This window comes from Hippoglossus hippoglossus, chromosome 1, assembly GCF_009819705.1.
Source record: "Hippoglossus hippoglossus isolate fHipHip1 chromosome 1, fHipHip1.pri, whole genome shotgun sequence".
In the NCBI taxonomy this organism is placed as follows: Eukaryota; Metazoa; Chordata; class Actinopteri; order Pleuronectiformes; family Pleuronectidae; genus Hippoglossus; species Hippoglossus hippoglossus.
The window spans coordinates 20,663,452-20,687,422 of NC_047151.1; the positions used below are offsets into that span (position 1 = coordinate 20,663,452).

At 42.2% G+C, this 23,971-nt stretch overlaps 2 protein-coding genes across 5 annotated transcripts in view; both read right to left on the bottom strand.

The window, feature by feature from the left end:
* Positions 1–3,583, bottom strand: part of fam13a (family with sequence similarity 13 member A) — a 50,467-nt gene extending 46,884 nt beyond the window's left edge. For 2 of the 4 annotated variants that reach the window (XM_034595212.1, XM_034595173.1), the window contains exon 1: positions 3,235–3,583. In XM_034595212.1, coding sequence (XP_034451103.1) covers positions 3,235–3,261 — 27 coding nt within the window. In that variant the 5' untranslated portion in view covers positions 3,262–3,583. Of the gene's footprint in view, positions 1–825; positions 934–3,234 lie in introns of those variants that run through there. The other 2 variants (XM_034595191.1, XM_034595182.1) reach the window with 1 other exon arrangement.
* A 246-nt stretch (positions 3,584–3,829) lies between these two features.
* Positions 3,830–22,476, bottom strand: zgc:154142 (uncharacterized protein LOC555481 homolog). Its single transcript, XM_034586400.1, has 25 exons — positions 22,404–22,476; positions 21,367–21,497; positions 20,238–20,331; positions 19,149–19,289; positions 18,809–18,906; positions 17,894–18,020; positions 16,701–16,952; positions 15,076–15,276; positions 14,059–14,199; positions 12,982–13,227; positions 12,646–12,831; positions 11,557–11,666; positions 11,266–11,366; positions 10,711–10,988; positions 10,299–10,462; positions 10,009–10,192; positions 9,679–9,897; positions 8,754–8,888; positions 8,448–8,669; positions 8,128–8,310; positions 7,338–7,450; positions 7,155–7,249; positions 6,422–6,711; positions 5,717–5,877; positions 3,830–4,478 (listed from the first exon to the last, which is right to left on the bottom strand). Exons 1-25 carry the CDS (start codon positions 22,474–22,476, stop codon positions 4,287–4,289), a joined length of 4,137 nt encoding a protein of 1,378 aa, XP_034442291.1. The 3' UTR covers positions 3,830–4,286.
* Positions 22,477–23,971: the final 1,495 nt, after the last annotated feature.

Genomic DNA, 23,971 nt, shown 5'->3' on the forward strand with positions numbered 1-23,971 from the left:
CCAACCTCTAGAACACACTCACTTGTGGTGTGAACACTGAGCGTACACACACTCTGCCTGCACAAACACCATCCCCATCCACTGGAGCAACATAAGACAGATAAAGGTGAATTACCGATTTATTTCCCTACAGCATAATGTATGTCTGTCTGGTGCTAGTAGAAGCAGAGAAGACGCACAAACCAGAAGCAGCATTCGGACACTGTGAGGGGAGAGAGAAAAAAAAGACTTCCTGCGCTTTAAACCAACACAGATCCAGAGCAAGTTTAACTCCCGTAACCATGGATACAACTGCACCATGTGACATCCTGTCATTCCAGAGTTCACCACTTCAACTCAGTGAACTGGCCTGAATGAGAGGCCCTGATGATGATCTGCGGCCTGCACTGGTTTTACTGTGTCAGGAAGTGGGCGGTGAGGAAGAAGAAGTGCAGCTAAGTTTATTACCGCCACAAAGGGGGTTAAGCTGTCATCTGCGTTTGTTTGTCACTTAGCTTTGCAGATAAAAAAAAAAAAAAAATGTATTACTGGACAGATTAGGGGTAGATCGAGGATATTTTTCCACTCTCTTTAAGGGAAATTTTTGACATGTTCACCAATTTCCCAGAGAACAACCTTGTTAAAAACAAACATATTTAAGGAACTGATCTCTATGAGTTTGTGAAATCTGGTGCAGCTTGATTGAATTCATGGGGACTATTGGGCACTTGGAGGTATACGCTCTACTCAGTGCCATTCCAACTCCCTATGTGGCCAATTGCTAAGACAGAATAGGCATGAGCATGTGTCACACTCCGATCAGCTGATTAAAAAAAACCACCTCACAGATGGCGCTAAGATGGCTAAGAAGATCTGCGCCGTGGCAGATGCTTTAATACGACGTGCATCCTCCCTCATATGAGCATCGGAGGAGCTTTCCCAGGCAGTGAGATATGTGTTAATTGTGCCCGCTAATCCACTCCTCTCTGACAGGTGCATGAAAAAATATGCCGGTTGCACCTCCCCAGAGAGTGAGAAGATAATTATGTACACATGAATTTTGATTGTGGCTGCTTCATGCTTCCATGGCTGCCTGAGGAGCAGCAAAACTTAGTGGGCTGAACAGCACTGACATGTATTATGTTAATGGGGTAGACTGGTTAGATCCCCCTGAGTGAGAGGATATTAACAGTCAGTCTGAATAAAAGGTTTGGTGTTGAGAATTTTGGGCTGTTTTTATAGTAGAAGAGAAATCATCCTAAAATTTGAAGTCTGATAATGTCTTCATGATGTAGCAGGTCTGACTAAACGGCTTCTGTGATGTTAAAAAGGTTTTCTTTTCTTTTAAATAACCAAATCTTACAGCTTTTCATGCAGATGTGCAAACATACCATTTTTGGTAATAATGTTAATAGGTCACAGTTTAAGAGGCGATGGGTGAATCTTTCATGGCTGGAAACTGGTTCCAATAGTTGAGCTAAGCTGGTCTGAGCTATACTGTAGGTTTGTCTGTTTCACTGCGATGGGCCTTAATGAACAGATGTCTCCTAAATCTGTCTTTACTATCATACACACACACACACACACACACACACACACACACACACACACACACACACTGTGATAAGTGATATTTAAAATGGGTTCAAGCCACATTTGACCTCTTCAAATGAGTCTTTCTGTCATAAGATAATTATACTTGTTTGCCCTTACATACAACCAAAACACGTAAAAGCTGATTTACTGTGGATATCATCAACATGCCCCAAACAGGAGTAGAACAACCAGAGAAACTGTGAGGGGGTAAATTCATAAACTGCATGAATATACTGTATAAGCCTTAATAAACAAAACGTGAAATAATGCAGAGTTTAAAGCAAAATATTAGTTGAAAACATTAGATTTAACGGGTCAACAATCCGGGGAACATCCGCTTCATATTATAAGATAAAACTATATCTGGGGTAAGAGATCAAACCACAAAGCTCCTATAAAACCCTCAATGATAATATACTTGTATGTAAATGCTTCCTCAGTGACTGGTGCAGTGACGTGATGTGGCAGATGGTGCAGCCGGGGACTGTCTCGACTGTCAAGGATTCATTTCTCCTTGTTCGGTCTCCTGATGCAGCAACTCTGCAAGTACGTGAGTTGCAATTGAGAAAACGAGAAGAAATTAAATGGGAGGACTCATTTGCAGACAATACATGCAACCTGTGTCTGTGCTTGCCTGACAAAGCTGCAGTGTCGAGTGTGAAGCAAGGCAGCCAGGAAAGAAGGGAAACACACACTTGCAGAATCCATTTGCTGCTATTGTCTACCAGGACAGTCTGCTGCTGTGATTAGCCTAATAATCCTCATCCCCTCTCCCCTCCCCCGTCTCCAAAACATTCTCACACTTCAACCTCTGACAGTGAGAAAGAAACCTATTGTCAAGGGTCTACTGAGATGACGGCAGCTCCAGCTCCAGCCTGCTCCTACAATAAGAAGTGTCTTATAATAATCCATCTTTTCAAGGGTGAGGCCGAGACGCTTTTTTGGAACTTTTTCTCCTGTGAGTGGCCAAACAAAGTGTTTTTTAACATGTGTCTTTAAGTTGCTGGTGAAGGGGACGGCAAGCCCAAGCATGTGCCCTCTACTCCCAACCCTCAGCACCCCCCCTCACCTCCCAGTCTCTCTCTCTCTACCTCTGTGGGTGGCCATTGAAGCAACTGGTAGCAAAAGCACCACAGGCACCAGAAGCAACAGCTGCACAGACCCTGCTCACAGAGACACTGACTTTTTAAAACATATATAAAACGTAGAGTGGTTGTAATCCTCATAAAGACACTTTCTGTCCATCGCTGTGGAGCCGGATCGAGGTTTATGGAAAAAATTACAGGTACAGACAAGAAACGTGAAGCCTACAGAAGGTTTCTGTTCCGTGTTTTCCCTCTTTTACTGTAGTACTGTTGTACAAAGACGTGGCACAGGCTGAGGAGAACGTTTTCTGTGTAGTTTTCACACCGGAATTCATGTATTTGTTTGGAAGTGTTACTTTAATGTAAAGAGGACAAGTTAGTTTTACAGCAGGGAGAAGAGAGGACGTGTTAAAAAGCTTTTCAGTGTCTTTACAGAACATACAACACGCATCACAGACAGAGTGTGTAGTCGACTGACACTGAACAGTTCTGTAATGCATTCTTTGGCCCTTAATCACAGGTTTGAATGGGAAGTTCTCTCTCAGCCAACTCAGGCTTTGTAGCTTGTACTCACACAGATGGTCAGAGCTCCAGCCCCCATCCTCCCATATAAAGAAAAACTCCTGCGAAGGCAAAGATGAGGGGAAAAAGCTGCTGCTGTCTTCCCTCTTCTTCTTACTCCTCCTCCTCCTCCTCCTCTTCCTCTGCTCACTCTGTGCCAGGACACAGTTGTGGAATTACCCCCGAGGTGGAAATCCCTTTCCCCTCAGAATTTGCCATCCAAACAATCCAAAAAACAACACACAGATAATCCACAACAGGAGAGCGTGTGGAGAAGAAGCGCTGTCATGTCACTACCGGCTGAGAGTAGACGGTCCAGCCCATGAGCACAGACTAAAAGAGCCTGCCTGTCTCTTTCTCTTTCTCCCTCTCTCTGTTCCCCCTCTCTCCTCCTGGGCTGAAATCTGAGCTCAGTTCTCCCATTGGCTGAGGCGCCCGGTCATGTGGTTAAAACCCAAAACTTTAAATCTGTGCCTGCAGGATTCCTCTGCCTGCAAATGAGGGAAGAGAGGAGGAGGGAGCGTGTGGCTCTGAGAGCTGGAGGGTTGGCTTGAAGCAACACAAACTCATGAATTATTAAAATTGCTGGAAAATTATTTTAAACCAGTTCTCACTTTATTAGTTGTTATTTTAATGGTTATTACAATGTAATTACCCACATATTCTTCATAAGTTTAACTCATACAACCATCATAACAATTCACATATAAACATTAAAAATTACAGGAATAGAACAAAAGAAGCGCATTGGAAAATGTATAGTTTCAGTTAGTTATACACAAAACCTATTGCGATATTTGTCAACAAATTTAATTCCTCATGATGTTTTTCTTTCTTTTACCTGTAAACTTTTAAAATATGAGAAATATCAGATATAATATTCAACTTGAGTTTTTCTGACACCTCCTCAGAGAACGAGTTATAGTGAATCCCTATCAATAAGCATGATACTTCGCAGTGTGCAGCAAAGAGTAATACTTAAAGGTGGATCTTAAGGGAAGAGGTACATGGTCTGGAGAAGCATACAAAAGTAAAAGAGGTTTAAATCTTTATTAAACGATAATATTATACTTTGCTGTCATATATAAACTTCTTGATGTTGTCATTGATCCAGTCACTGAAAGCAGACACGCGGGTGAATACAGACGGTTTCTTGTCTTTGATACAGCCCTGTGGTCCGAAGCTGACGATGCCGTGAACCTCCCAGGTGGTGTTGGCTCCAGCGGCCGTGCAGACGAAAGGACCCCCAGAGTCGCCCTGCAGGAAAACAGCAAAAGATTTACTGCACAGGTAAGAAGATGGGGACATTTGAAACTGACCACCGCTGGAGTCATCTTTGTGCCTGATTTGTAGAGGTAAAATATCCAGGCAGATTTTTCTGATGAGCATTTCAGATTTAAGTTATTAACGTATTGATGTGATGCCTACGTGATTTCCTGTGTTTTAAGCTGAGAGGTGGTTTGATGAGAGTCAATGGACTGAAGAAGGATTGATTAATACTTGGATCTTCGCCTGATGGATTCAATGTTGTCATGAGGTCACCAAACAACGTTTTAAAACTCAAACGATCTCTGTCCACACAATCGTTTTGGATTTGTTGTCAGTTTTATTCCACGTCCATACTAAAACGCCTCAAAATGCATGTCACGTGACCTCGCGAACACTGGGCATGTGCAAATAGGTGTAATGGGAAGACATACAGTATATGTGCTATAGGCTATTGCTGGGGTCCTACACATGTGTCGCCAGTATAAGCACACCAGCTGTTAGCAAAGACAACAGGGTCAGCAACGCTTGTTATTGATCCTCCATGTTGTGTTCTACACTGGTTGTGTCTATGTCATAGTTTCCAAACTTCTCCATTAGTGCACATCCAGACGAAAACGCAGCCCCAGAGTTTTCAAACTAAAGCGGGGTCAGCAGTTTGGATAAACGTCTCAGAATTAATGGCTCTAAAACGCCAGAGTAGTGGGGCCATCAGACGAATCCGTAGCAGAGTTTATACGTTTTCAAACGAACATGTAGTGGTGTGGATGTCACCTGAAAGTCCTTCCAGAGAACAACCATGCTTGGGTTTCATAAAGTACAGAGATTTGATTCATCATATTGTGTCTTTAATTCTTCGCAGAAGGGTAACTTCTTCTACAAGGCAAATGTCAATGTTGTGTTTCCTAAAGCTCTACAGAAAAACCCCATCGGTGCTTCTTCTGAAGTGTTTTTCTAAATTTCTAATCCTCCTCGTGTCCTTGTCCTCGCTTGCATGGCTGCTCATGATGTCAAACAAATAATGTTCCCGTGTTCTCTTGTCCAATTATGTCTGAATACTGGGCAGCCATTTGCAATCAAGGCTGACTGGTCACAAACAAAACAGTATAGTTACATAACGGACAACACAATCATTAGAGGCCAGCTCGTTTATATAAGGAAAAGCATGATGGGAATTTCAGCAAACAAGTCTTTTGTGTGTCAGTTTTGTTCTGAATGTGTCCTCTCACCTGACAGGCTGACTTCAGCTCATCTGGAGACTCGTACCCAGCACAGATCATGGAGGGTCTGAGGGTGTCCGACCAGTAAGCAGGTTTACTGCAGGTCTGGAAGTCAACGATAGGAAGTGGGGCTTGATTCAGCTTCTTAGCCACTTGGGGAAACATTGAACCTGAGAAACAAGAGAAAAAAACTGACATTTACAGTTCAATCCAATTTGCGTCCTGTGAACAACAAAACTTTAAGACACTCTGATATTTGCTTCAATATCCAGAATCAGGCCCAGCAAGTTCAACAGCAATGCTGAAGTGTAGATAAGTTACAAAGACTCAAAAAATATTAAATTTTCAACAAGGAAACTTTTAGAATTCTAAGCCGACTTTGGTGTATACGTTAAAGCGGCAGCCCTTCTGGTTCAGGAAGCTGGGGGATCATGGGTAATATTCACCATTCAGTTTCAGTTCAGGGAGTGGGACTACGAAGTCAGAGCTCTGGTCAACACATTGATGCATTTAGTTTTTTCTCTACATTAAAACCACCAGTACACTGAGCCCAGCAAATGTAATCACCATTTTTGGCTGCAGAGGGCACTGTAGCTCAGTAAAACTTAAATAGTGCTGCTTTAGCACCTACTTCTACAATTAACATTATTATTGCAGTTGCGTTATAACTACAGTTCCTTTACAGGAAAAGGAAATGTGTGCGATCGCTTCTACCTTTCTCGTCTCCCCATCCGGTGACAATGCAGGACCTTCCGGCGGGCATCACAACCCCAGGTTCGGGCAGACAAACGGGGCTGATCTCCTTAGTCATATTGACAGGCTCAGCCAAATGCACCAGGGCGATGTCATTGGTGATGTCGCTTTTATCCTGCTCGTAGACAAAGCCCTTGTGCCGGATGATACCGTCCACCATGTAGCACTTCTGCGCTGAGGGAACATCCATGGAGGAGTTCATGTGGTGCTTCCCGAGACACATGCGCCATTGGGAGGGTATATTCAGTGGCCTGGAGCGAAGGTGAAGGAGAAAATCAGAACTTGTTTGACTTTTTTACTTTTGGCTACTGTACAAAAATGAATGAAAACAAGTGTTTCACTGAGCTGCAGCTTTTAAACCTTCAATTACCATTTTTTGTCAGCTGGGGGCAGCAGAAACCAGTCCTAACACATCCCCATTTATGTTGATGTTAAATTGTTAGTAAGAATATGCTTATTTAGACATCTGGTCACCGGACAAATGCAAGTTCTTTATTTTGCTCAGTTTTTGGTCTCTACCTCCTCCTGAGGGAAATATCTGCGCTAAGACCGACCAGACAGCTAAATAATGAGCTGCAACTTGTAACAAAGCTTTGTCATGATTCATTATTACAATAAAAATATCAATTTTAGCTGCTTCAAAGAACAGCAGGTTTTTTTAAAATGGCATGTACTGTAGGTCTTTGTATCTTACTTCATGAAACAGTGAGCAGCCGTCAGGACCCACTCCTCGTGGATCAAAGAGCCTCCACAGCCGTGCATGTAAGGTATGGGAGGCACTATTGTAGCCTACGGAAAGAGAGAAATACATTTTTATTAAATAAAATATCTTCTTTATCGCTCTTCAGGCACCCAGAGATGCAGGAGTCGACGGTACCTGCATGGAGACTTGCCAGGGCCAGGAGTGTGGGACCGCCTCTACCCCATTGACCACCCTGGCTGTCGCTGTGTTGGGTTTCACCGCTGGGTTTCCACAGTCTTTCGGCCAGCCTGGCAAGAGAAAAGGTAGAATTCAGTTATCTATACATAATATATCAAATAGAATAATGGTTGGTTCGTTTGTAAGCAAGTTTATGGAAGAAATACTGGACGGATTACTAAAAAAATTGGTATAAGGATGTGGTATGGGTCACGGAAGAAGCCATTACTTTTATTCAAATCACTTTCATTAACAATGCAAGTTAGGGAGGCTTCTTTGACATTTTTAACCATTTTCACAGTGAATAATTCATAGATCTTGATGAAAAATATCAGGCCAATTAGGGACCTGATATCTATGAGTTTGTGCAATTTGATGCAGCTTGATTGAATTTAACTCCTTAAAATCCTGCATTTGACCAGCTAGGCCCCTGCTTCAAAATGATGATTTCATGCTGCCCAGTGGGTTTTAAGAGGTCAAGGAGGCTGATGGGCTCTTCTGAGTGCCAATCCAGTTTTTTAATTTGACTAGGGGCTAATAAAAGCAGAAGTGTCAAATAAAAACAGGTGAAACTGTCCTATCACAGGTACAGTTATAGTTCCTGGTGGATACAGATCCTGCAGCTGTTTATTTTATATGAAGTGATCTAAAACAAAAAACATGTAGAAACAGTGAACCGCCACATGAGAACACACAACCCACATCAGAGACACAGGGCTGCTGTGAGATGGACCAGTCCAACACTTACTGATTGTGATATTGTCCCATGGGTTGGGAGGTGGAGGAGGTAATGTTGGGATAACACTGGGGTCTGTGGTCCAGTAAGCACGGAAACCCTGCTGTTGATTAGCTCCGTTACTAAGGAAGCGAATGACGACCACGTTGCCGGGGATGGTCATGGTGGATGGAGGGCTGAAGCCACAGAATCGTCCTGCAGAACAGAGAAATATCAAAAGTTTCTGCATCACTGTTTCTACAGCAAACTGAAAGCAACATCTCAGACAATGATTACACGGACCTGGACAGAAAATACTTAGAAATGGACATAATTGAAGCTTAAGCACAAACCTGACGATGCCATGCTTTCTCCACTGAAGACCTCCACATAGTCCACACAGTTTCCTAAAGCGTTTATGGCCTGCAGCTCGAAGTGAGTGAAGGCTACATGGACACTCTTCGCTGAAGGAATGGTGATACGCCACGTGCACACAGACTGGGCCTGGTAGTGACCGGGCCAGTTAGGAGAGGTGATTTCACCCTGAGCACTGCTGAAGCTTCCTCCACAAGGAGCTGTGTGTGTAGGAGAGAACAAAAGGTTCATTTTTGCCCGGAGGTTATTCCCTCAGTGTCCTGCACTTTTTCCTCCTGTCTTACCCACTGTGGGGTCCACTGCTGTCCAGGTGGCCATGAAGCCCGTGTCCACCACCTTGTCGTTGGAGGAGAAGGAGATGTGAAGGGTTTCTCCATCGCTCACCAGGTCTTTGGGGGGCACATGGCTGCAGAAGGTGCCTGAGGAGAGGTGAACATCAACAAGTCCTGGTCTGACCAACATTTAATGAATCTTCACATTGTGGTTGTCATATAACCTTGACAGATATTTTTATTATTAAAATGTTTGCCGAGTCATTATTTTGTAATACATTTTTTCACATTCTTAATAGAGAGATCGTGAAAAAGATATTTCTAATTGATTATTTGATCTTAAATATTGAGTTGACTTAAATAAATGTGAAGATATGCATTTGTATTTTGTGGATTCCTTAGCAGAGTTATAATTATTATAGTAAAATGGCGCCTCCCTAGTGGCCGTTGCAGCAGCTCTCGCTCACTCCCTTTTCTCTCTAACTTTGTCCTTTTTCGTTCTTTCTTAATCTGTTTCGTCTGTTTTTGTTCTCTATATATTTCTTATATTCCTTAACCTTAAGTATTGCATGTTACTTATTACTTGCTGATGTCCTTTTGACTCTTGCTGCTGTAACACTGCAAATTGTGGGACTAATAAAGGACGTTTTATCTTATCTTATCTTACTCATATCCTATCCTATATTTTTCTAGTTAATGCTTGTTGGTGTCTTGATATGTGGACATGTTTTTCTGGACCTGCCTCGGGAGATAATTGTCTTGACCTCCATCTGTTATAAATGGCTGTCAGGTCTGTTGGCAGTCATCTCCTGTCATCTCTCATTGGAGCTATGAGTCTGACACTTTATTGTGAGATGACATTTACACAAAATAAAAATCTTATCAAATGAGAAAAAATCGTTATCAGCTGGAGAGTAAAAAGAAAACAGTCACATACCGAGGGTTCCTAATCGGTCCGAGAGGCTGACTTTGTCATTCAAGCACAGCGGACTCTCCTCCAGGGAGAAATTGTGGAAATGGAGGTGGACCAATTTGCCGGCAGGCGCCCGGATGTTCCACTGGCAGTGGGCTTTGTTGCTGTAGGTGCCAGGGTAACCCATAGAGGAAATGGTGCCACCTGTGCCAGTCAAGTCCTTTGCCCCTCCACAGCCAGATGCTACACAAGGAGGACAGAGGGTGAAAACCAGTGAGAGAAAAAAAACATCTGACTTGTGCCATATTTAGTTTTTGAGCAAAGTGGGTCATTTCAGAGCAGCTGGATTCGTACTGTGTTTATTGTACATGTCTCTGCGGATGGCATTTTGGATCCAGGGGAGGTAGGCGGAGGAGCGAGTGAACACAGAGGGTTTCTTATTCATGATGCATCCAATTGGGCCGAAACTGGTGATACCGTGAATTTCCCAAGGGCCGCCAGCGGTATCCTGGCACACGAGAGGACCACCTGAATCTCCCTGTAAGCCAAAGTCATGAAACGGCATCAAAAACCCCATCAGCATTTTTCAAGGTGAAATCTGAATGCTATGCAACAAGTGTTATCTATGTGTTGTCTTACGTTACCTGGCAGACAGACTTGAGCTCATCAGGCAGGGTGTAACCGCAGCAGATCATGGAGCTCTTGACCTGGAACCACCAGTAATCCATCCGCTTGCAGGTGTCGTACGGCACGACGGGCAAGGCCACCTGGTTAAGGGCCTCCGCAACTTTAGCATTAAGTGAATCGCCTGAAAAAGGGAAAGAACTTAAGTTTGATTCCCTGAGGAGCATAAACACTGGAGGTAATTTACACAGTAAGTCCCGTAGAGGGTGTGCAATCTGTAAAACTATTTCATGGCAGGTGTCTCCTGGGGTGGTGTATTACTGTATCATCTCAAGGAATAAAATATAAAAGGTAAAGTTATAAGTAATAATAAAAAAGGTAGTTTTATTTATTTAGAAATATAACCATACAAATGTTAACCTCAAACCTCACCGGTCTCATCTCCCCAGCCGGTGGCGTAGCACATCTTGTTCTCGGGCAGGACCTCTTCCTCGGAGGGAAGGCAAGCGTACGAGATCTCACTGCTGGCCACCGCCTCCCCGTCCAGCCTGACCAGGGCGATGTCAAACTCCACCGTGGGCACCGTGGGATACTTGAAGCCCTCGTGGCGATAGATGCCCGACACATTGAAGCAGCGTTCGCTCGGCTCTGTGTAGGTCAGGTTGTGTTTGCCGAGGCACATCCGCCAACGCTGCAGCTCATCGGCATAGCTGGACAGGGAATCAGCAGAGGGATCAATCACAATGACTCACAGTTTACAGCAACTGCATCATAATGAATCAGTTGATGGGATATTCTGTCATTTATAGGAAAAAAATCTGGAATATTTAGGGGACTGATATTTATGAGTGTGTGCAATTTGGTGCAGATTCTGATACAAATCTGGATCTAGTGGACTTAAATGTGATTTCATAAGGAGACTGTTCTAGAGGTACGAGCTCTAGTTCTACATGCATTGATGTGAAGATGGTGAAACGGAGCATTTACTTTATGAAGCAGTGGGCTGCCGTGAGAACCCAGTTCTTATGGATGATTGTTCCACCACAGGTGTGGAAGAATGTAGGTTCTGGACGACTGGCAGGCCACACCTGAAACACACACACACACACACACACACACACACACACACACACACACACACACACACACACACACACACACACACACACACCAATCAGATTTCCGCTGAGGCTGCCCCTGGCCCTGCCCCTCCGTACTTGGATGTAATCGTTTCTATCTTCATGTGACTGTTCATTGTTCATGAGGGAAGAGTCTCACCTGCATGGACACCTGCCAGGGCCATGAGTGAGCTTTGGCTGGCTCTCCGTTCACGATGCGAGACATAACAGTAGGAGGGATGGCCGGTTTGCCACATGTAACGGGCCAGTCTGGGAAATGAGATGGAGACCACTGTCAAACAGCTGGTTGTCTGATCACGTGTACATTTGTTTGCGGTTAGTGTTTGTTTAAACAAAGCCTGAATATACAATATGAATCTGCAGCTAACAGATAAAAAGAGCTCGTATTCTCAGTCCTTGCCTCTGCTGCTCTCGTTTGTATTTTTCTAAGCATCATTTTCTAATCACGCCAGGTTTTTGGTTGTCACACACAATAGGTCCTGAATTGGACTCAAACTACTTGACATCACATGAATAAAGATATACATTTCTATCTGTCATCCAACATAAGACATCTGCATCCTACATTTTCTTATATTATCTCTTCTCCACCTCTGGTCAGAGCCTGGGTGAGGGAAAAAAAAACAGACACTGCAAGCTCTATTTCAGCAATTGGCTCGACAGAGGCCTGAGCCGCCAGGGGCTCATCGCAGAGGTGAAGAATGGGAATCGGGTGACAGCCGGGAGAATACGTTATATTCCCTGCACACCAAATCATCTTGTGCACATCTGGGAGGAGGAGCAAGGAGGATATGGGGGAGGTGAGTGTGAATGAGGAGTGAGGAAGAGAGGATGCATGAATTACATAAAGAAAAGGCAGGCCTCTGCTACTGTTGGTCTGGTGACAGGACAACACTGCTCTCCTAACATGAGCTGCAGAGATGTGTAAATCAAGGAATCCAAAATACTAAATGTAAAGCTGCATCACACATGTAATAAAAATATATCCTTTATATCTCTTATTATGGATATTTATATCTCTTATGGCACATAAACGGCAAAGCAGAAAACATGAACACTCAGCTACACTATCGTAAATTGCAAATGTATGAAATCTGGTCATATTTAGGACGAGTAAAGTTTTAAGGAAGTTGGAACCAGCCAGTGAGGCCCTTTTTTTCTTCTCTACTCTCTCTACTAAAACAACTTTGTGTCATTCAACTAACCAGTTGATTGATTGATACTTTACCTATGGTGATCTTGTCCCAGGGGTTGGGCTGAGCAGGTGGCTCAGTGGGAGCAGGCAGACTGGGGTTTGTACTCCAGTGCGCCCTGAAGCCTTTGGCCTCAGTGAACAAGTCTGAGTGGAAACGAACCACCAGCCTGTTGCCCCTTGTCTGAATGGTTTGAGGCAATGTGGTCCCACAGAAAGGACCTGGAACACAGATACAGAGGATCTATCCTTCTCTGTTACACTGATCCTGGAAATGATACAGCTAAAACCTTAAATTTGTTTAATTTAATCTATTCGATTTTTGATTTTGATTTTGAGGCAACTGACCATAATTCAGGCGAACCAACTCACCGTGCTTCTGAATCAGCTCATTGGTGGCACCATCGAGGTCGTACACTACGATGTTGTCGAAGCATTTGGACGAGATGAAATCTTTGGCTTCTAGGTCAAAGTCAGTGAACGTCAGAGTGATATTTTTCCTCTGAGGCAGAGCGATGTTCCACATGCACTCAGAGTTGGCCTTGTAGTTCATAGGCCAGTTCTGGGACTTGATGACACCGGTTTCCACTTTGGAAGAAACGCCACAGCCCTGGATTTCTGGAACAGGAAGAGAGAGTGATCGAGATGCTGCACAAGATGAACGGTCGGAACAGATAAGTTTGGACAAGATACAGTATCTGACTGTGATAAGAGAGAGTCTTCAGGAGTAAAATGTACAATCTCACCATGATAAAAATGTAAATATAAGATGAGGTGTGTTCGACAAGATGCAGGACACTGTAGCCGACTGAAATTATTTCTGGGTAAACATTAATTTATTAAGTCCAATGCTATACGTGTATCATTTCGCTTTTTTTTGTTAAAAAAATGCTGTAATATGGATATAAACCTTTGTTTTTTTTCTTTTAAGAAAGGCTATTTTGAACACAATTAGTTTAATTGGGACTGTGGCTATTGTGTTTGTATATATTCTGTGCTGTGTTTCTGTTTTTCAGGGGGCTGAGTTTTCCTTTTTTATTCTGTTTTTGTCTTTAGATTTTTGCTGATTATCTCTATCTAAGTACAAAGCAGGACTTTTACTTGTAAGAGAGTATTTCCCCTTTGTTATATTGCTATTCTCACATGTTAGGTCAAGTCTCCCTCTGGCCTGATAGTGATGATAAAGAAACAGATAAAGGTAGTTTTATCTTTATGCTTCAAACTGTACTCTGATCTATGCTCAGGCACAGTTCACACTTCTTATGCAACAATGTTTCTGCTTTTAGAAATATATGTAAGAGGAGCAAGATGTTTTATGGTTCATCTGAACACGGTGCTGAGTGTGTGTGTGTGTGTGTGTGTGTGTGTGTGTGTGTGTGTGTGTGTGTGTGTGTGTGTGTGTGTGTGTGTGTGTGTGTGTGTGTGTGTGTGTGTGTCAGTCCTCTGTACCTGTGATATCCTCAGGATACACAGCCTCCCACTTGGCGGAGAATCCTCGGTCTGTGAGGCGACTGTCGGACTGGAAGGTGACAGATATTGTTTCGCTGGCACTGACCACCACTGGGGGGAGGATGTGGCCGCAGTGTGTGCCTGGAAATGAGGGGAGGGAGGGGGTGAGGAGAGTTGAGCGAGGGATGAAGATTCAAAGATGCATTTAAACACTAAAATACAATATGGTAAAATAAAACTGTGCGAGTGGGTGTTCCCATCTTATTCATTTGAAGAATGAGATTATTATACAGTGACAAAGTCTCTATTTGGAGAAGGGATGGATGGATTGACAAAACACTGGTCTTCATTGTTGTTTTTCATCATTCACAGACCTTACCCATGTGTTTACTAGTGTAACCATGATGAAGGTCCACTAACCTTATGGAAGTTCTTATTTTAAAGAAGAACATTTCCTAAAACTTAGCAAATTTGTTTTGTGGTCTTTTAAAAAAAAAAATGTCTTCAACATTGCGAGGTGTTTTAAACTTTTCTGTTGAGTTCTCAGAAAATAATTCATGGTACATGATGATGGGGGCTGATATTTATGAATGTGCGCAAATTGGTGTAGATCCAAATAAAAATCTGGATCGAGTGAATTTAAATGTGGTTTCATAATGGGACTGTCGGGCCCTGCTTTTCTAGTTGCTCATGAATTCAAGTTTTTATTTGTAAGGACGCCTTGTTATTTGTTTCTCCCTGAGCGTGCACCTGCACCTCAGCCCTTCAGTCCTTGAGAACTCAGCAATAAATAAACCTATATCAGCTGCCCTGCAGTTTTACAGCAGGCTGTGGATTCTGAGCTGAACTGTATGTGACCTGACTGATGGAGCAGATACAGTGATGATATTCTGAGATTATCTTAAAATGTGTTCAGGAGTCAGACAGCAAGTTAAAGGCTTTAACAAATCTGAATAAAATGTATCTAACAAAAATAAGCAGTAGTGTACAAGAGTGAACGTTTAGGTTGTGGCTCACCCAGAACACTGTAATCGTCTGAGATGACCAGTTTGTCCTCTTTGCATTGTCCAGGCTCTCCTGTGATGGCCAGGTCAGTGAACTGCAGTTTGACCAGCAGTCCTTTGGACACGGATATCTTCCACGAGCTGTTCTGATGAGCAGGATATGGATTTGGGAAACCTGGGGACTGGATCACTCCTCTGCGCCCAGAGTTTACTCCTGCCCAATAACAATAGAAGACGTAACATAAAAAAAGATCTTTTCTGTCTTTCTTTTATCATATTCAAAACTCATAATGCAAATTGTGTTGTTAGAAGACGGGAGGCTAGATTTAAATGTTTTCTGTGTGTGTGGATTTTTCGGACCAGTTTGCTTTGATACAAAACTGCCCCATGCACAAGTCCAGTAGTTTGTACCTTCACTGACCACTGGAGAGAACCAGTCTGTAGCTAACACACCATTGTATAGTCAAGCCTCAGGGGGGATCTCCCCACGCCTACGCACAGAGCAACCTGCATTCATCCTTATTCAATAGCTGTCACCTGATTAGAGCTGTCTGTGCACAGAGAACCGCAGCTGGAGGCATTACTGGGATGTGAGGTGAAAAACAAGCTGAGGTAACAAACCTCAAAGATAATGTGGGAACACTGATAATGAAATGGTCAATTTTGAGACAAAACCTTAAAGGTTCGGTGTGTAAGATTTAGGTGAAAGGGATCTATTGGCAGAAATTTAATATAAAATAATGCTAGTGAGGTTTTCACTCTAAATTTAATTGTTGTTTTCTTTACCCTCGAATGCCCTTTATAAAATATAAACCCTTTATATTTAAATACTTAATATTTACATCTGGAGCGGGTCCTCTCTATGGAGGCAGCCATGTTTTTTTTCAGTAGCCCAAACTGGACAAACTAAACCTTTTGAGTTTTTACGACAACCGAAGGGGGAGGTGAGGGGTATTCACCTGCAACATGAAACTTCACCACTAGATGTCACTAAATTCTACACACTGAACCTTTAAATCTGCATATTTCACACTGGGTTTGACAAGTTCAGGTTACAGGTACAATCAAGTTAAATTAAATACTATTTAAGACCATAAGGAATTAAGCTTAAGACATAAACACAACATTACAAACTATGGATCCCGTCAAAAATTTCTAAGCAAAAAAATAAAACTAATTTTAAAATCTGACTGAAGTTGTGTTAAATGAACTATAAAAAACTATTATATCATTTATTAACATATTTATTCTAACAATGAAATTTGACACTTTTTTAGATTTTTTGAAACCAAACTGAAACTCTGTACAAATGAAAGGTATCAAAGCTGTGTTCACTTGTTTATGAAAATCTTTTGTTTTTCAATTACTGAGAAACAACAATTTGGGAGATACAAGCACCAAAGACAGCTGGTTCATCTGCATGGACCTTGATACGTTTACTTTTAGTGAGGCAGTTATATCTGATGTTACATATTTTTAATGAAATCAAAATGGAGACATGCAGGAGAAGGTAAGATGCCTGAAAAAGTGAGCCGACCTGTGGAATAGGATAATGAGTAAGATCCACGTTTACTGGATTATTTTAAGGAAATGAGGGAGAAGATGAAAGGGAAAAGTCGGTTTGGGGAGAAAACGTACCTGAGGATGTAGGAGGTGGAGTGGGTCGTGCTGTGGTGGGTCGTGCTGTGGTGGGTCGTGCTGTGGTGGGTCTGGGTGTAGCTGTGGGTGTGGGTTTTGTTGTGGTGGGAACTACAACAGGTGGAAGACTGGACTTTGTGTAAGTAGCTTTGAATCCTTTTGAAGTCCAAGTGTTGTCGGATTTGAAGCGGACCACCATCGTGTTGCTGCTGGACTCCACCGGCTTCGGCATCTTTCCTCCACAGTATTTACCTTTAATGGAGGATAAAGTTCATGCTAAACGTTGACAAACATTCACAGAGGTTTGCACAATGACAACTTCATCCTCAAATTTCACTTTTAAACACGGGGGTGTAATTTCAAGGTGGAGTGGCGACACATGTCCCTCTCTTTCTAAATCCTGCTCCTATTTCCTGTATTGCAACCTCATATCTATGTGCAACGATTTAGTCTTTCATGTACTCTACTGTTATGATTATTGGGTTTATAATTATACTATAATCTGCTTATCATTTAGCTATAAAGCTTTGAATTGCATGTGAACGGTGCTGTACACATGACTTTGAAAGATAGACAGATGGTAAATGAATATTATTTAAAGATAAGGCAGCATAGGTGTGGTCTTTGTCATAAAGACAGTATTTGAGATATAGTTTAAAGTATGTGGTCTTTTTTTTAAACTGGCATTACATTATTTTTAATAACACAATGAATATAAAAACAATTTTAACATCTAATTTATATTTGTTTGACTGATAAAATAGACACAATTCCGATATTTATTTTCCTCTTTTGATCATTTGTATTTTTGTGAAACCAAACCCATGTTCTTGTTTAGATAATTGACAGTAATACAATAGATCAGCCATGCCACTTTAAAGATTCAGTCTTTGCAGACAGATCTAAATTAATTAAGTTTAAAATAGACTCCAGAAGCTCGGTCTATTAAGTAACTCCTCAAACTTTTAATTGAGCTCATCTTTTATTCATGGCCCCACATAGTTGACATTGTTAATGTGGAACAAAGCCCACAGTCTGCTCTGAATCCTCACATTTTCCTTTGCTGTATAATTACACATCCAGCTTTGAAATAAACTGTTTCAAACACCCTCTTCCTCATCACGCACAGTGTATGAAGACTATTTGGAAGTAGTTTATTTTCCCTGTTCCTCTGATGCACTTGTCTTGCTTACCCATTAAAGAAGAGCCAGCCTTGTGGCCGTCATAGACCTGAACGAAGTCTGCACAGGCCTCAGGGACCAGGTCGAAGGAGGTAAATGTCAGTCGGACCCTTTCGCCCTCAGGCACTGTGATCTTCCACTGATCAACACACAAGCACAGCACAAACACACTCATCCCAATGAATTCTACCAGCACAGACAGATTTTCACATAGAATATTCCCATTAAATCACAGTTAAAGACAGCAAATGACCACACCCACTGCGAACAGATTATCCTGAGAGAAATATCAGGCTTTTTAACTGCTGAACCTCATCGATAAAACAGATGAAAAGAGCTTTCTGCTGCGTTTGGAAATTATACTAATGTTAACAATGACAGTAAAACGAAACAATAAAATGGCAGTATTTTTTTTATTGTAGCTCTGCATTTGGACTCCACCGAATCCTGAGAGAAATATGCGGCTATTTGGCTGCTAAACCTGATTGCTAACTGGTTCTGTCTGTTTTTAGGTGCTGGGCAGGTAACGTATATTTTTATCAGCGCTTTTAGCTGAAAACAGCATCAAAGTTGACGTTAGAAAGTACAAAAATAATAAGAAAAAAAAACCTTGGTGATAAAACAGATGAAAAGAGCTGTCTGGAAATTATGACAGAACTCAAAACTAAGAAAAATGCTTCATTAAAACCGAGGGGAACTTTAGAGTCAGGTGAGAAAAATCATTGGGTTCCTCCTTCTAGATATATACATGTGATCTGCTGTAATATGAATACACAAATAATGGAAATAATGGTAACGCATGACATACATCAACCGAACATCCTTAGATAAAGGTCAGTGATGCTTCATCTGATGTTGAAAACCTCCTTGTGAATAACTGTCCCCATGTCGCAGCCACACGTGAGCTGCTCATGTGTGTTGCAGTACCTGGTATAAAGCTGCGTTCAGGTAGTTCTTCTCAGGGAAGTGAGGGGTCATCAGATCCCCCTGGTCACCTTGGAGAAAGCCACCGGCTCCGGCTATTTCTAGCAGCAGGGATGAAAAAACACTTCAGCTCCACAAGGATACCTGCAATATATCCCCTCACCCTCCACTCACACCCACCCTATTTTCATTTCCCTTATCGTAGCCCCCTCTTCATCCAGCACCCGTCCCCGGACAACACTCCCTTTCTAGGTCAATCATGTACTCTGAGACAGACCTCCGGCATTATGTCGGAGTCCACCGCAATTTTCTTGCTAAAATGGATTTGCAGTTATCATCTTACCGGCTGCGAGCTCTGGAGCCACGGCTTTGTAATGAGCCTTGAATCCTTGGTCTGTCTTTCTGTCATTGGTGTCGAAGTAGACCGTCAGGCGGTTTGTCAGTGACACCACCGGCTGTGGTTTGGTGTAGCCACAGTATTTACCTACAAACGCCACAGAAATGGTGCACAAAGAGAGGTGCAATTAAAAGAAGAGCTAATTGAGCAAACTGGAAATTAGAGAAAACACAGAGGCCGTTCATTACAGAGGTGGAGCTGATGGACTATGTTTAAATCGACCACTCAGAACGCTGTGCAGTAGAAGTCGCATTAATCCATTCACACATGCATTCACACAGCACTACTATACGGCACACTTGGGGGCTCGGTATCTTGCCCAAGGACACTTTGGAATGAAAGCTTTTCTACTTTGCCAGAGGTCGAACGAACGACCTTTTGGTTATTGGACGACCCTCTACCTCCTGAGCCAGAGCCAGAAGTTGAAAGTTAGTTGGTGGTAGAATCTGAATATTTCTTGTTGTAAAGTCAATCAAATTAACACAAAGGGACACAAAGAAGACTACAAAGAGATGCAAAATATGTATGAAGACACATAAAGTGGTGTGGCTGCGTCATTTAGAATCATTTTACATTTCTTTTAGTCCAAGTCTTTTCCGAATCGAATCGAGTCTTAACACATTTTTCCCAAGTGTGCTTGCCTTCAGTACTTAGGTCAGGCCGGCCACTGGTTAAGTTGCTTCTAAGGCAGCAGTAGAGAACCCAAGATGTGGCACACATTATAAAAAAATCATCCAAACAACTTGAAAAGCAGCATGTTTGTGAAGTAAGTACACTGCTGTAAGCCCTGCAGTCTGGTTGGAGAGTGTGTTAAGTGGAGCAGTGTGCAGTGGACCAGCGGGAGTCTGCCCGTGGCTGGATGGACTGATTTGGGCATGTCAACTAAGTTCAATCCCTTAGAGGAGGGAGCTGGTATGTGCATGTTATACTTGCTTCTACTCTATCTATCTATCTATCTATCTATCTATCTATCTATCTATCTTAATCTATGTCTTTTCCTCCGTTTGAAGGTTTCAGTGAAGGTGAGGTTTTTACCAATGATTCCCAGAGAGTCTCTCAGTGTGACGAAGTCGCTCGTGCAGAGCATCGTCTCCTCCAAAGAAAACCCCTCAAACCACACGTGGATCACCTGCAACAGAGACATGCAGAGGTGTTCCATTTCTCTCTCTTAGATTTGAGACAGATACATTGCAGACAGAGGAAGGCAAAGGAAAGACAGACACCTGCAGAGACGCAGGGAGAGGAGCAGGAAGGCAGTCGTGCAAAAAAAAAAGACAGAGGCATCAAGGGTTTTGTTTTCCTCCTGTCGGTGTGGGGAGAAGAGCGGAGGAAAATGGAGGAGACAAGGCGGCCATCTGTCTGCAAACGCTGCTGCTGCATTCATCCCAGCTGCCCTCCACTGCTTTGGCCTCAGACTCTGTCCTCAACTGTGGCTTGATACGTTCTACTGTGAAGGATCAGGTCTGAGATCTGAGTCATGACGGAACTCTTTTCATCTGTGCAGAAAGTGGTTTTAACGAGGAAAATCACCCAAGATCAATTTTAAATAATTTTTGACAGTCACTTTCTTCTCGTGTCATACACTGTAAATATTCAAAAATAACAAAATCATTTTTAAAATTCTGATATTTATACCCCTCTGCCATTTAGTTATTATATATGTTGATAGTCAATCTTTGAAGATTACAGTTATTTGGATGATGAAGATAAAAGTGGTAAATTTGATCATGGTATTGTTGCTGTTAGATGTACAATTTCTGTTTCCAAAATATGCTTTTAATTGTATCTCAATATCGCTTGTCTGTTTTCTTTCTAATTGTTAAAAACTACATTTTGTATAAGTCAGGTGAAAGTGGAAAGTTTTTTGTTCGCCTATTCATAAACAGCATCATGCTCAGGCCTTGTTTCATATCCTTGGATGAACAAATACGCTATTGACTTGCTTATATTGGGCTGGTCCATGGAATACAGTGAGTAAATGTTATTAGGGGTCATCAACCAAATACGCTACCACTCCTTGAATAATGGAAACATCTACTCTACACTCACTAAATATTCTTTCTGCTCTTACAATAAAGCCGTTGAGCAGTTTAAAGAACAAATCGTAACGTTCGATTGCAAGAGGTCACTGGTTTGAAGGAACTGTAATGATGGTCCATGTCACCTTGTCAGGATCCACTGTGATGTGCCAGGTGCAGCTCTTGCCATTGTCGTAGCTGTTGGGGTAGTTCCAGCTGCTGAAGGTGCCCGACTCTCCGGACAGCTCCTGAGAACCTCCACAGCCCGAGTGCAGCTCTGGAAATGTAGGACCATGGACGACATTATTACTTTATAGGAAACGTTGCAAAATAAACCTTGTTTTAACAGCAGCTTGTACTGGTGCCAACACATCTGACGACCAGATCAGACACAGAATCACACAATTTTAGTATTATTCCATTGTATTTTTGTTTTGTTATTCAATTGTATGTGAATAGATTCTTGTTCCCCAAAATCTAAACTAAGAGTCAACAGCTAGCAGTTCCGTGAGATTATACTGCCAATCGGTACTTTGAGCTAAATGCTACGGCAGTCTAGCATAGCGCTTAGCACAAATAACAACTGAGGCTGATTGGGAATATCACTAGTTAAGCAGCTATTTGAAGTATTGGACAATGACCTGATGATGGCGCTAGAGGAAAAGTGGGAAGGTCAACAATTGAATCTAAGAAAAACATGACTGTAGTCAGTACCATCATATCAGATACACAATCCTACAAGGTCAGATTTATTATATATATATATATATGCCAGTAATCATTTGCCAGTAAAGTTATAACAAATCACCTTCTGTATTCCAGACATCTGACATTGTCATAGATGAAATCAGACTGCAGGTTGAATATTACCACAAATATTTCAGTGTTGCTCAACAGATTATATATCAACATTTCTCACTGTCTTGTTTTGTAGTATTTTCCCACAACTACTTATTTTTCATGAGAAATGATTACAATCACAATATTCTGTACTATGTACTGTGTACATGTACATGTATAAGAATTGTCTTTTGACCAAAGATTATTGTTCAACTGAGTTTAATTTATTATTTTAAGATCTGATCTGAGTTGGATTATGCAGTTAAAAGTGAGCAATTTAACCGAACAGGTATCAAATCAACAATATTGACAGTATTGTTGATTGTTGAGTACACACTCTCACCTTCTATATCAGTGGAAGAATCGGCTTTATCCGTGAAGTAGATGACCACCAGGCCGATGCAGGCGCCGGTCATGGCCACAAAGAGAAATATCAAACATTTTTCCAAGGTGCTCAAACCCTTGGACTGACGACGGCCCTTCTCCACATCCATTTCTGTCGCTGTGGAGGAGACGCACCAGACTGCGGCTCGTCCAACAACTCAGCAGCTTACTACGGACACGAGGAGAGCCAGTCACATCTGAACTTTAACAGCACACGTGAACCTTGAGCTCGCTCTGATCGTGGAAGAGCAGCACACCAGCCGGAGCGGGATGGATGGGACTGAGCCATAAATCACACAGTATCATAACGATAAGTTAATGAGTGTTGATATCGCTGGTGTCACAGTAAAGGGGACATAAGGATTATCTTTTAGAGGAACTGATTGATATGGAAGGAAAAAACTCTGGACCTGTCATACAGATCAGCTTGTTTTACTTATCAACCGCGGCATAAACGTTTCATATCGCCGTCAAAAATAAAACTCAATATAATTTATGGGGTTGACTCTATTACAAAGAGATGGTGTAGGAAATAAAACAGAGGTGAAAATAATAAAAAACAATTCCCCAATGAAATGAAGGGAAACAATTTTTTTGCAACTGAGAGCACATCATTAGTTTTGCCTGCAGGTGACCACTGTCCCAATCTGCCCATTGTAAAACACACCCATATGTGCAACCCAGAGTCGATCAGGGACCATCTGTGGTAATCAAGGTGGACAGTAAATTGTGCAATACACTATATTATAAGTGGGGTTAGGGTTTAATTAGTATTTCTTCTGTAGGTAGTTTTCCTCTTTGGGCAGATTGGAAATCAAGTGCTGAATCTTTGAGCTGCTCATCTGAGCACAGGCAGTGTTTTCTCATCTGTAAGCAGAACATATCTTTTTACAGCTCCGTCATAAACGATACTCAGCATGAAATTTACTGATAATGGCTTTAATCAGCTTGAGGACATGACCAGAGATTATCAGTTTCTGAGCTAATATCAAGTACAATGAGGTGATGCCATGAACTTGTGGATTTCATCAACAGGGAGTTTACATTTCCCTGGGTGGGTATTTCAAAAGATTATTGCAATATTTTTCAATTAAATGTCTAGACACATGACACTCGGAGCTTCTCTTTCCAGCTTCTCCTTCCTCTTCTCAACTGTTATCACATCAAAGAAATTCATATCTCATCAATACATGTTACTGACTTGACTTCTTCCCCGGAGTCCCTTTGCCTTATCGTCCGCAGATCCAGGGCCGCGGCTGTGGCCACATCGTGGATTATGATCTATGGATCGCGTATCAGAGATCGTAATGGTGGATCCAGTATAGCGGATTCTGCATCGTGCTGGCTGATCGTGATAATAATGGCAGATCCTTTATCGTGTTGGCATCTGATAATGGTGGTGGACCACGATCGAGGTGGCAGCTGATGATGGATCCTAATGGCGGCAGTGGACAATGACTGTGGACTATAGTGGCATCCGATCTTGATGGTGGATCACGACCGTGGTGGCAGCTGACCATAGACTAT